This window comes from Ornithorhynchus anatinus, chromosome 3, assembly GCF_004115215.2.
Source record: "Ornithorhynchus anatinus isolate Pmale09 chromosome 3, mOrnAna1.pri.v4, whole genome shotgun sequence".
Taxonomy (NCBI): domain Eukaryota; kingdom Metazoa; phylum Chordata; class Mammalia; order Monotremata; family Ornithorhynchidae; genus Ornithorhynchus; species Ornithorhynchus anatinus.
This window is the reverse complement of record NC_041730.1, coordinates 31,098,066-31,110,115: the sequence shown is the minus strand read 5'-3', so window position 1 is coordinate 31,110,115 and position 12,050 is coordinate 31,098,066. Positions and strand designations below refer to the sequence as shown.

Genomic DNA, 12,050 nt, shown 5'->3' with positions numbered 1-12,050 from the left:
TCTCCCTTGAAAATCAATTCTTATGAAACAGTGAAAATAAAGGATCCCCATTAAGTTTTTTGTTGTTGTTCAACTAGCTGCATAATGGAATACTTACCTACTATGAGGGACTTATAAAAGAATTTTTGACTCTAGATAACCAGCTGGATTACCCTAGCTTAAATTCATGTTCACTAATAAACATGTTTATGGATCGAACTTAAAAGAATAAAAAAAAAACCACAGCCTGACTACCAGGTAGTAAGAGTAAATTCCCCAGGTCCTTCCCTAATACTATACCATTTCTACCTCCGCTGCTGATAAAGGTGATATTGATGGAATTGAACAATCAGGATTAGTTCAGCATACATCACGTTCTTTCCTTGAAAAAGGTCTAGATTGATCATATGCCTCGAGAGCTTACAATAGTCTACCTCTAACAGCACGAGAATGATCCCAGTATATCACAGTGGAAGAAGAATTTTAATATTTTGAATCTGCTCGGGCTAAAGCCAGGATAGGCTGTGGGACCGGAGCGTGCACAGGCTTGTATTTACCACTTGGGGGCAGCAGCAGCAAGAGCTTAACAGCTTAAAGGCCTAGCAAAGGAAGCCGGCGAGGTAACTCATGGAATCTTCCATCAGGAATGAGGAATGACCCCAATTTCTGAGACTTCACGACCGATTTCCTAACCAGAGGAGTTGCTTGTAGTGCTCGAGGCTTGCACCACGTCATCTCCACTCTCTTGTCCCTTCCAGTCTTGTTCCCACTAGAATTACCTTTTTATGGTACTTGTTAGGGACGCACTGTATCAAGCACTGTCCTATGTGCTGGAGTGGATACAAGACATGGTTGGACACAGTTCCTATTCCAAAATCTAAGCTGGAGGGAGAACAAATGGGGAAAATGAAACACACTGAAGTTGTGATTTCTGCAAGGAATTAGAACTCAGGTCCAGTGAATCCAGGGCTCCTGCTCTTTCCACTAGGCCACGGAACATTGGTGTGCAACAAACAAGTAGAAGGACAGGGGACTGATACAATGTGAAGTGCAGGTGTGGTCTTGCATTTGCCTATATTTGCCTACTATAGGCAGAGCCAGGACTAGAATCTAGGACTCTTATTTCCCAGAAGGGTGCTCTTTCCCATATAATAATAATAATGATGATGATGGTATTTGTAAACTGCTTACTATGTGCCAAGCACCGTTCTAAGCCCTGGGGTAGAGACAAGATAATTAGCTTGTCCCACGTGGGGCTCACAGTCTTCACTCCCATTTTACAGATGAGGGAACTGAGGCCCAGAGAAATGAAGTAACTTGTCCCAAGTCACACAGCTGACAAGTGGCAGAGTCGGAATTCGAACCCATTACCTCTGACTCCCAAGCCTGTGCTCTTTCCACTAAGCTACGCCATATGTTGGAGAAAGGGGAGGTGTTTGCAAAGCTAACACTCTCAAAAAGGAAACTAGTTTATTACATAATATGACTTTGACCGTTGTTATTTAAAAGATTGAGAAGCAATGTGGCTTCGTGGAAAGTCAGAGGTCATGAGTTCTAATCCTGACTCTGCCACCTGTCACCTGTGTGACTTGTCACCTGTGTGACTTTGGGCAAGTTACTTAACTTCTCTGTGCCTGTTACCTCATCTGTAAAATGAGGATTAAGACTGTGAGCCCCACTTGGGACAACCTGATTACCTTGTATCTACACCAGTGCTTAGAACAATGTTAGGTACATAGTAAGCGCTTAACAAGTACCATTATTATTATGTTACTCATTTGAACAGAAAGGACTAATGAAATTCTCACAGTACTAAAGGTGGAAAATGAAAGTGGAAAATGAAAGCTGGTGGTTCTTCTCTAGATGTAAACTCATTGTGGGCAGGGATTCTGTTTATTGTAACACTGTATTTCCTCAAGCACACAGTGAGCACTCAATAAATACAACTGACTGACTCTGGCAGTTTGGAGTTAAAAGTAACAGATAAATCCAATCTTGCGAGCAAATAGCAACCTCAACTAAAGTGTGAAGCCAAACACACCAGCTATGACTAACAAAAATGATATGGCCTAGCGGAAAGAACACAGGGTTCAGGGGGAGAGGGCCTGGGTTCTAATCCCAGCTCTGATAATTGCTTGCTGTGTGATCTTGGGCAAGTCACTTAACTTCTCTGTGACTCAGTTTCCTCAACTGTAAAAGGGGAAATAAATACCTGCTGTCTCTCTTGGACTGTGAACCCCATGTGGGACAGGGACTGTATCCAACCTGATTAACTTGTATCTACCTCAGTGCTTTAGAACAGTGCTTAACACATAATTAGCACTTAATAATAATAATAATAATCCACTTTCTGTAGGACCGTTAGTGGGCCATATTTCAGAAGGAAGTGGTGATGAATGAAATGGGACATGTCATAGTTGTTCTTCAGTTCAAAAACAATGTTTGACTACGGAGACTGTAACGGGGGGAGTGAATATCTTGGAGAAATAATTTCTTAAATATTTGCACATGTTGTCTATGAAACTACAGCTCCTTTTATCTTTCCTTGCCATTAGCAATGAGCATTTCTCTTTCACCAGTAGTTAAGAAGGGAACAGCCATGCCCATCATCAACAACAGTAGTGATGGGTTGCACAGAGCCAACCACACTCTCTCACCTTGGTCCCGTTCTCCCCAAGAGCATACACTGCAGAATGACTGGTAGAATTAATCATATTTATTGAGAACTTAGCTGTGTGCAGAGCACTGTACTAAGTGCTTGGGTGAATTCAGTGCAAGTAGGCATTATGAATACCACCTGTGATCATAAAACAGCATATCTTTGAGGCCTCAACACAATAGAATTACTGCTTAGGCCCTCACCCACTTTGTAAACCTTCTTTGAGGGAGATATTCAGAGTAATAGGGTAGGGGGAATCTCTTAAAATTTTTTCCAAAACATGACATGTCTATGTGTTTACCATGATCTGACTGGGAATAGATGTTTATGAACTCATATTTTGAACCGATATGCAAAGTGGGAAAGGGATAAGAGAGGGAAAAGAAAAAGGAGAAAGACAGAGGTCAAGAGACAGTTGTGGAAAAAGAGGTAAATGGAAAAAGAAAAAAATCAGGAAAGTGGAGGGAAATCACAGGCTCCAGAAAGGAGAAAAAAAGAAGACTGGAGAGGACTACTACGTGACATAAACATGCATAGACGTAGAAGCTCATTAACTCTATCTCTGTTGGATCCAAAGATGAGAGTAGAGGGGGTACATTATGTCCGCTTTCTTATATATGTAAGCCTCCAACTTCAGAAATAATAATACAAGATAATCATGTTGGACCAAATTCCTGCTAACTGGGGCTCACATGAGGGCAGAAAGGTAGGAGGGAGAACAGGTACTGAGTCCCCATTTTGCAGATGAAGCAACTGAGGCTCAGAAAAGTTAAATGGCTTTCCCAAGAGCAGCTATCTCATTTCATCATCATAACATACCTCTGAGGTAGAAGCAGCCTGACTTAGTGGATAGACCAAGGGCCTGGGAGTGAGAAGGACCTCCTCATCTAATCCCAGCTCTGTCACTTTCCTACTGGGGGATCTTGGGCAAGTCAATTCACTTCTCTGTGCCTCAGTTACCTCATCTGTAAAATGGGGATTAAGACTATGAGCCCCATGTGGAACATGGACTATGTCCAACCTGATTACTTTCTATCTAGCGCCGCACTTACAGAAGTGCCCAGCCCATAGTAAGCACTTAACAAATACCATAAAAAAATGAAAGGGAAAGATAGTGTAATCCTCACTTAATGGATGAGGAAATGACTGCTCAGAGAGGTTGAATAATTTGTCCTAAATCACACAGCAGACCAGTGGACGATCTGGGAACAGAACCTGGGCCTCCTGACTTCCAGTCCCATGCTCTCTCCACTAAGCCATCTTGTGTCCCATATAATTATTCATTCATTCATTCAATAGTATTTATTGAGCGCTTACTATGTGCAGAGCACTGTACTAAGCGCTTGGAATGAACAAGTCGGCAACAGATAGAGACAGTCCCTGCCGTTTGACGGGCTTACAGTCTAATCGGGGGAGACGGACAGACAAGAACAATGGCACTAAACAGCGTCAAGGGGAAGAACATCTCGTAAAAACAATGGCAACTAAATAGAATCAAGGCGATGTACAATTCATTAACAAAATAAATAGGGTAACGAAAATATATATAGTTGAGCGGACGGGTACAGTGCTGTGGGGATGGGAAGGGAGAGGTGGAGGAGCAGAGGGAAAAGGGGAAAATGAGGCTTTAGATGCGGAGAGGTAAAGGGGGGATGGCAGAGGGAGTAGAGGGGGAAGAGGAGCTCAGTCTGGGAAGGCCTCTTGGAGGAGGTGAGTTTGAAGTAGGGTTTTGAAGAGGGGAAGAGAATCAGTTTGGCGGAGGTGAGGAGGGAGGGCGTTCCGGGACCGCGGGAGGACATGGCCCAGGGGTGGACGGCGGGATAGGCGAGACCGAGGAACGGTGAGGAGGTGGGCGGCGGAGGAGCAGAGCGTGTGGGGTGGGCGGTAGAAAGAGAGAAGGGAGGAGAGGTAGGAAGGGGCAAGGTGATGGAGAGCCTTGAAGCTCTGAGTGAGGAGTTTTTGTTTGGAGCGGAGGTTGATAGGCAACCACTGGAGTTGTTTAAGAAGGGGAGTGACATGCCCAGATCGTTTCTGCAGGAAGATGAGCCGGGCAGCAGAGTGAAGAATAGACTGGAGCGGGGCGAGAGAGAAGGAAGGGAGGTCAGAGAGAAGGCCGACACAGTAGTCTAGCCGGGATATAACGAGAGCCCGTAGCAGTAAGGTAACCGTTTGGGTGGAGAGGAAAGGGCAGATCTTGGCGATATTGTAAAGGTGAAACCGGCAGGTCTCGGTAACGGATAGGATGTGTGGGGTGAACGAGAGAGACGAGTCAAGGATGACACCGAGATTGTGGGCCGGAGAGACGGGAAGGATGGTCGTGCCATCCACGGTGATAGGGAAGTCTGGGAGAGGACCGGGTTCGGGAGGGAAGATGAGGAGCTCAGTCTTGCTCATGTTGAGTTTTAGGTGGCGGGCCGACATCCAGGTGGAGACGTCCCGGAGGCGGGAGGAGATGCGAGCCTGAAGGGAGGGGGAGAGGACAGGGGCGGAGATGTAGATCTGCGTGTCGTCTGCGTAGAGATGGTAGTCAAAGCCATGAGAGCGAATGAGTTCACCAAGGGAGTGAGTGTAGATGGAGAACAGAAGAGGGCCAAGAACTGACCCTTGAGGAACTCCAACAGTTAAAGGATGAGAGGGGGAGGAGGCGCCAGCGAAGGAGACTGAGAATGACCGGCCAGAGAGGTAAGAGGAGAACCGGGAGAGGACGGAGTCTGTGAAGCCAAGGTGAGATAAGGTATGGAGGAGGAGGGGATGGTCAACAGTATCAAAGGCAGCAGAGAGGTCAAGGAGGATTAGAATGGAGTAGGAGCCATTGGATTTGGCAAGAAGGAGGTCACGGGTGACCTTAGAGAGAGCAGTCTCGGTAGAGTGGAGGGGACGGAAGCCAGATTGGAGGGGGTCCAGGAGAGAATGGGAGTTAAGGAATTCTAAGCAGCGATTGTAGACGACTCGTTCTAGGATTTTGGAAAGGAAGGGAGATAGGGCGATAACTGGAGGGGGAAGTGGGGTCAAGAGCGGGTTTTTTTAGGATGGGGGAGACGTGTGCATGTTTGAAGGCAGAGGGGAAGGAACCATTGGAGATTGAGTGGTTAAAAATAGAAGTTAAGGAAGGGAGGAGGGCAGGGGCGATGGTTTTAATAAGGTGAGAGGGAATGGGGTCCGAGGTACAGGTGGAGGGGGTGGCACTTGCGAGAAGGGAGGAGATCTCCTCTGAGGATACTGCAGGGAAGGATGGGAAAGTAGGGGAGAGGGTTGGTGGGGGGGAGGGGAGAGGCTGAGGGGTGACTTTGGGGAGCTCAGACCTGATTTTGTTCATTTTCGTGAGGAAATAGGTGGCCAGATCATTGGGGGTGAGAGATGGGGGAGGGGGAGGAACAGGGGCCCTAAGGAGAGAGTTAAAGGTCCGGAACAGTCGGCAGTGTTAGTTTTATCTCACCACACCCTCGGTGGGCTAGGGAAGGAGGTACCCTTTTCCTTGGGTTTGCAGGGGTCCTTATTTTGAATTTATGCAATTGACAAGGAATCAACGATGATAGAATCAACTATCTGATCAAGGCCAACGGTTTAAATGATTCAGACTATTTGACTTCCCCACTCCTACCCGACAAAAGATTTCTGTGTCTCACTCCCATTCCACCTCACTGAACTTTCCAAAATTGATACTTGAAACAGTTCCTGTTTCAGGAAGGAATCCAGGTCATAAAAAGAGATAAAGGTCTGGAAACTTTGTGAAATGGAAGGGGTTGTTACTAATTTTCTGCACTTGGGGAGTTGGAAGGTTTTCTATCAGACTGTATCAGTACAGCATTAAAAGAGAGAGATAAATTAACAGCCCAGTAACTGACATCAGCACTACTAGCCTTAGCAGAAAACTGGGTTGGCCCCAAAAGTGATTCACTACAATGCTTCTTTCTTACTGTGAAGTGGTTTATTATAAGCTCAGTGCTACACAGCCTCATTTGTTCAGAGTTGGACTCTAAGTATGAGGGGGGAAATGTGGGAAGAATGGATCCCACTTCAGGGCAAAAATTGGCCAAAGAATTCTCTCTTCCAACAACATCTTTGTCCTCAGAGCAGCAGATGAAGTATTTGTTGCCCACCTCCTCTTTGTCCTTCCGTCCATAATAAATAGTGATGTTTACTCTGAAATTTCATATTTTAAAATGGATTTTCACCCATTTATTGGTAAAACCTAGCAATAAAGAGTCACAAAGGAAGAAACTGAGGCTCAGAGAGGTTAAATTGCTCATCTCAGATCACCTACTAAATACTGAAGCAGCATGGCACAGCGGATAGAGCATGGGCCTAGGATTCAGAAGGTCATGGGTTCTAATCCCAGCTCTGCCACTTGTCTGCTATGTGACTTCGGGCAAGTCATTTTACTTCTCTGTGCCTCAGTTAACCTCATCTGTAAAATGGGGGTCGAGACTATGAGCCCCACATGGGACAGGGACTTTGTCCAATCCAATTTGCTTGTATCTACTCCAGTGCTTAGTATAGTGCCTTGCACATAGTAAGTGCTTAGTAATTATTATTAGTGGCAGAGCTGGGATTAGCACCCAGCCTCCGATTAGTCCTGTGCTCATTCCATTAAATCACTCTACCTCCTAAGGGATCTGTGCCCCCAGCCCTAAGACATGGGCCTGGAAGTCAGAAGGTCATGGGTTCTAAGCCCCATATGGGACAAGGACTGTGTCCAACCCAATTTGTTTGTATCCACCTCAGCACTTAGTATAATGCCTGGCACAGAATAAGTGCTTAACAAATACCACAATTATTACAATAATTATTAATGTTATTCCATCTGTTGGCACAGATATCTTGTGCCATCAATAATCTCTCTCCACACCCCCTGAGGATCACTGTCCAGTAGCAGCCGAGTAAGCCATCCACCTGTGCCCTCACTCCCAACTTCCAGGGGCTCCCATCAACCCTGGCTCCAAAGCAAAAGGGCTTACAGGGGTGCTGTGAGAGAGGTCTCCTCAACCTTTAGAACATGAGACAGTCACCATTCTGTCCACAGTCGTGACTTCTGTGACCATTGGTCTGGGCTATGAAGAGCCTGAAATCCTGCTGTCCCTTTGGTGTTTATCATCATCCTTGTCCTTTGTATCTTTGTTCAACCTACCTTATATGTCTGTCACCAACGCACTTTATTAAGTTGTCAGCCCCTTGGGGTCCAGGGACTGTTTCTCTACCTCACCCATGTATTTTCTTTCTCAGAGCTTAGTACAGTACTTTGCACAATGGTTGCACTTAATAAATATTATTACTACTACTACTGTCCCTGTTCTGCTTGGGAGGGGAGGAGGGCTTCAGAGTTCACCTGAGGTCTAGTTGTCTACTCCACTCCAGATCTGTCCAAATTTCTCAGCCTCTGCTCCCTTGGATCTCCTCAATGGTGGGGAGAGCAGGCTAGCTAACTTTTCCAGTGGTGGCTTCCGGCAGCATGACCCTGGCCACATGTGGTTCACGGTACTACTACTATAACTTCCCAATGAGTTGAGGCAAGGGCTTAATTGGAGGGGGTGCGGAGGGGATAGGCCCAAGGTCTTCCATGTTAAGAAAACGGAGCATTTCCCTGATGTCTCTACCTAAACCCATATATTAAGCAAATGTTCCAGTCTGAGACTCTGTGAGATGGAATTAAGGGTATCCTTCTGTGGAAGGCTCTATTCATTAGAGAAGACTTTCCACAAAAACTGTCTTTTCAGACAATTCAGAGTTAAATGATGTGCAAAAAAAAATCAACAAGAGAAGACTTCAGTTAACATTTAAGGTCAGAAATGGAGTAAAAAATAAACATTCAAAGTGGCTGTGGCCTTTCAAGGATGTTCCAATTAATGATTAAAGCTGACAAAATCAAGTTTCCTTTTTTGATGCACAGAAGAATGCACAACTGGAATCTAGAGATTTTAAAATTCTGTCAGCTTCTGCCATACACACATGCCAACATTCACGTCAATACATTTCTAAGCCTTAGTTTCCCCTGCTCACCCTCCTTTCTGCATCACTTGGATTTGTACCCACTAAGTACTTGATATATACCCTGCCCTCTAAGCATTTAATTATCAGCCCACTCTCAGCTCCATAGGACCTAAGCTTACTTTTCCATTTCCCCTAACTGTAATTTTTTTTAATGTCTGTCTCCTCCAGTAGACTATAAAATCCTTGTAGGCAGGGATTATGTCCACCAACTCCATTAATACATTCATTTATTCAATCGCATTTATTGAGCGCTTACTGTGTGCAGAGCACTGTACCAAGAACTTGGGAGAGTACGATAAAGCAATAAACAGACACATTCCCTGCCCACAATGAGCTTATAGTGTAGATGGGGAGACAGACATTAATATAAATGAATTACAGCTATGTACATAAGTGGGCCTGGGAGGGGGGATGAATACAGCGAGCAAGTCAGGGTGACGCAGAAGGGAGTGCGAGGAAAGGAAAGAAGGGCTTAGCCAGGGAAGGTCTCTTGGGGGAGATGTGCCTTCAGTAAGACTTTGAAGGCAGAGAGAGTTAATTGTCAGATATAAGGAGGCATGATATGGGCAAGAGATCGGCGTTGAGATAGATCGGACCAAGGTACAGTGAGAAGGTTAGGTTTAGAGGAGTGAAGTATGTGGGCTGGGTTGTAGTAGAAGAGTAACAAGGTGAGATAGGAGGGGGGAAGGTGATTGAGTCCTTTAAAGTCAAGCATGAGGGGTTTTTGTTTGATGCGGAGGTGGGTGGGCAACTACCGGAGGTTCTTGAGGTATGGGGAAATATGTCCTGAACGTTTTTGTAGAAAAATGATCCGGGCAGCAGAGTTAAGTATAGACTGGAGTGGGGAAAGACAGGAGGCTGGGAGGTCAGCAAGGAGGCTGATATCAAGGCAGGATAGAGTAAGTGATTGGATTAACATGGCAGCAGCTTGGATGAAAAGGAAAGGGTGAATTTTAATGATGTGAAAAGGTGGAACTGACAGGATTTATTGCTGAGTTGAATATGTGGGTTGAATGAGAGGAAGGATGGTGGTACCATCTATAGGAATGGGAAAGTCAGGCAGAGGACAGGGTTTGGGTGGGAAGATAATGCCACTGTATTGTACCTCCAAACCTGTAGTACAATGCTCTGCACACAGTAAGTGCTTAATAAATACTATTGATTCACTGACCAATTGATTATAGCGCTCTGCACAAAATAAGCGCTCAATAAATACGAATGAATGAATGAATGAATGAATGAATGAATGAAGGTGGAATCTCAGGTGGAAAACAATGGACTACCTCAGTCCTAAAACTTCAGGTTATGCTATGACTCCTGGGGCTTGATGTCATGTCTGGAGTTAGTTGGCCCACAGCCTATGGTATTTTCTAGGATGTAATATGAAAAAATCAAGCGTAAGAGTCCCATAGATGTTGAAATGGAATTTACATAACCAGTTGAAGGATTTTTACAGATCCTCACAGGACTGAAGCCTGGAGGGGTCTTTTGTTTGTTTGTTTGCTTTTTTTTGGTATTTTATTAAGCACTTTGTGTACTAAGCACTAGATTAGAAACAAGCTAATCAGATTGGACACAGTCCATGCCCCACATGGGGCTCACAATCTTAATCCCCATTTTACAGATGAGGTATCTGAGGCAGACAAAAATGTTTTGCCCAAGATCACATAGAAGATAAGCAGCAGAGTCAGGATTAGAACCCAGGTCCCTCTGACTGTCAAGGCCCATGCTCTATCCACTAAGCCATGCTGTTTCTCTGTTCTAGATATGTTCTAGATATGTGGGAGCAGCGTGGTTAGTGGAAATAACATGAGATTGGTTATCCAATTCGGGTTATATCAACTCTGTTACACTGTGCTCTCCCAAGCGCTTAGTACAGTGCTCTGCACACAGTAAGCACTCAATAAATGTAGTTGATTGATTGTCCAGAGATCCTGGTCCAAAAATGCTGTGTGAAATTTCCACTCCTGTTTCCTCAGCTACAAATTTTACAAAACAGTAAAATACCTGTTCTCCCTCCCTTGTAGAAGTTGATTCCATGCAATGGGGACTGGATCCCCATCTTGCATACACCCCAGTACTTAGTATGATGCTTGGAACCTAGAGGGCACTTAATAAATGCCATCATTATTAAAATAACCTGGGGATTAGAGAACCGGATCTTCTTTAGCACTTGTATCTCTCCCTGGCTCCACGTAGCTCTTCTGGGAAGGAAGAATTGAAAGAATAGTGTAGGGGAAAGGGAAAAGGTAGGGAAGATCATGAATGAAACCATTAGCAGTAAGTGTAATTTTCAGAGGTGAAAATAGGACATTTGCGAATTACATTTCTATGGGAAACTGGAAGCAGCACGCTTACCATAAAAAGATCTTGTTCTGACAAAGCCCCAATTTGTCAATCTTCAGATAATGACGGCAGGATCTGATTTTCTAGTTTTTCTTGATGCAATCAAAAGAATTTTATTTTCTGAATTTAGACTAATTGCAAACTTAATTAACTGCTCCCGGTGGCTCTAAACCAGCATTTTTCAGGGAATCCCGGGGAATCTTCTAGAACAGCCCGTCATTAGGCAGGGATTGTCTCTGTTGCCGAATTGTACATTCCAAACGCATAGTACAGTGCTCTGCACACAGTAAGCACTCAATAAATACTATTGAATGAATGACAGCAACCTTTCTGGGTAGAAGAGCCAAACAAAATGAAGCTTTGGAGTGGCTGATGCACAAAGTGTCAGTACTATAATTTAAACACATTATGGTAGCTTACTTCATGGTGCATCTACTGGTATTAAATGTCTCATCTGCCACCCCCACACAGCATCTGCTTGATGGTGGCTAGGCCAGATTAACAGTCCCCTTGGTAGGGGGGCTCAAGCTACTCATTTTTAGGGGATCCCATTTGATATATAATTCCATTACAGTGACAGCATAAGACAAGACTATACATTGTACAATGTGATGACATCCTTCATTGCACCAAAAGGCTGCTTTGTCGCTACAGCTGTTTATAGCTACAGTCATTGCCAAAGGCAGGGGAGAGGAAGGGAGGGAAAGAAAAGGAGGGAGAAGGGCAGTATAACGAGCCCACACTGGCAGAGGTTAGTCTCATCTTTCTGTTTCCCTCTCTGCTCTATGCTTCAGGGATGCCAGAGGGCAGTGCCTAAATGGCTGTGTAAGGATGGCAGTGATGTGCCCTCTCCCCTACATCACCTGGACCCACAAGCAGAGAACAGGAGTCCCTCAGGATCCCCATGGGGACTAGAGGGAGGCCTCCAGCACAGGTGGGGTCTTCTCTCCTCGGCTTGGAATAAAAAATCAGCGTTTCCCGCCCCGAGCCAGTGACAAGTTTCAGCAGGGCTGCTGCAGCTTGAGGTCAGAGGGAGGGTTTCCCGATTCTTTGTGTTGGATGTCTAAGACTTCATGTC

At 45.0% G+C, this 12,050-nt stretch overlaps 1 protein-coding gene across 1 annotated transcript in view; it reads right to left on the bottom strand.

Moving 5' to 3' along the window:
• Positions 1-11,646, bottom strand: part of LOC100076072 (golgin subfamily B member 1) — a 77,839-nt gene extending 66,193 nt beyond the window's left edge. The window contains exon 1 of the mRNA XM_039911314.1: positions 11,578-11,646. Within this exon, the coding sequence (XP_039767248.1) occupies positions 11,578-11,646 (69 nt within the window). The remainder of the gene's footprint in view (positions 1-11,577) is intronic.
• Between the last annotated feature and the right edge of the window lie 404 nt (positions 11,647-12,050).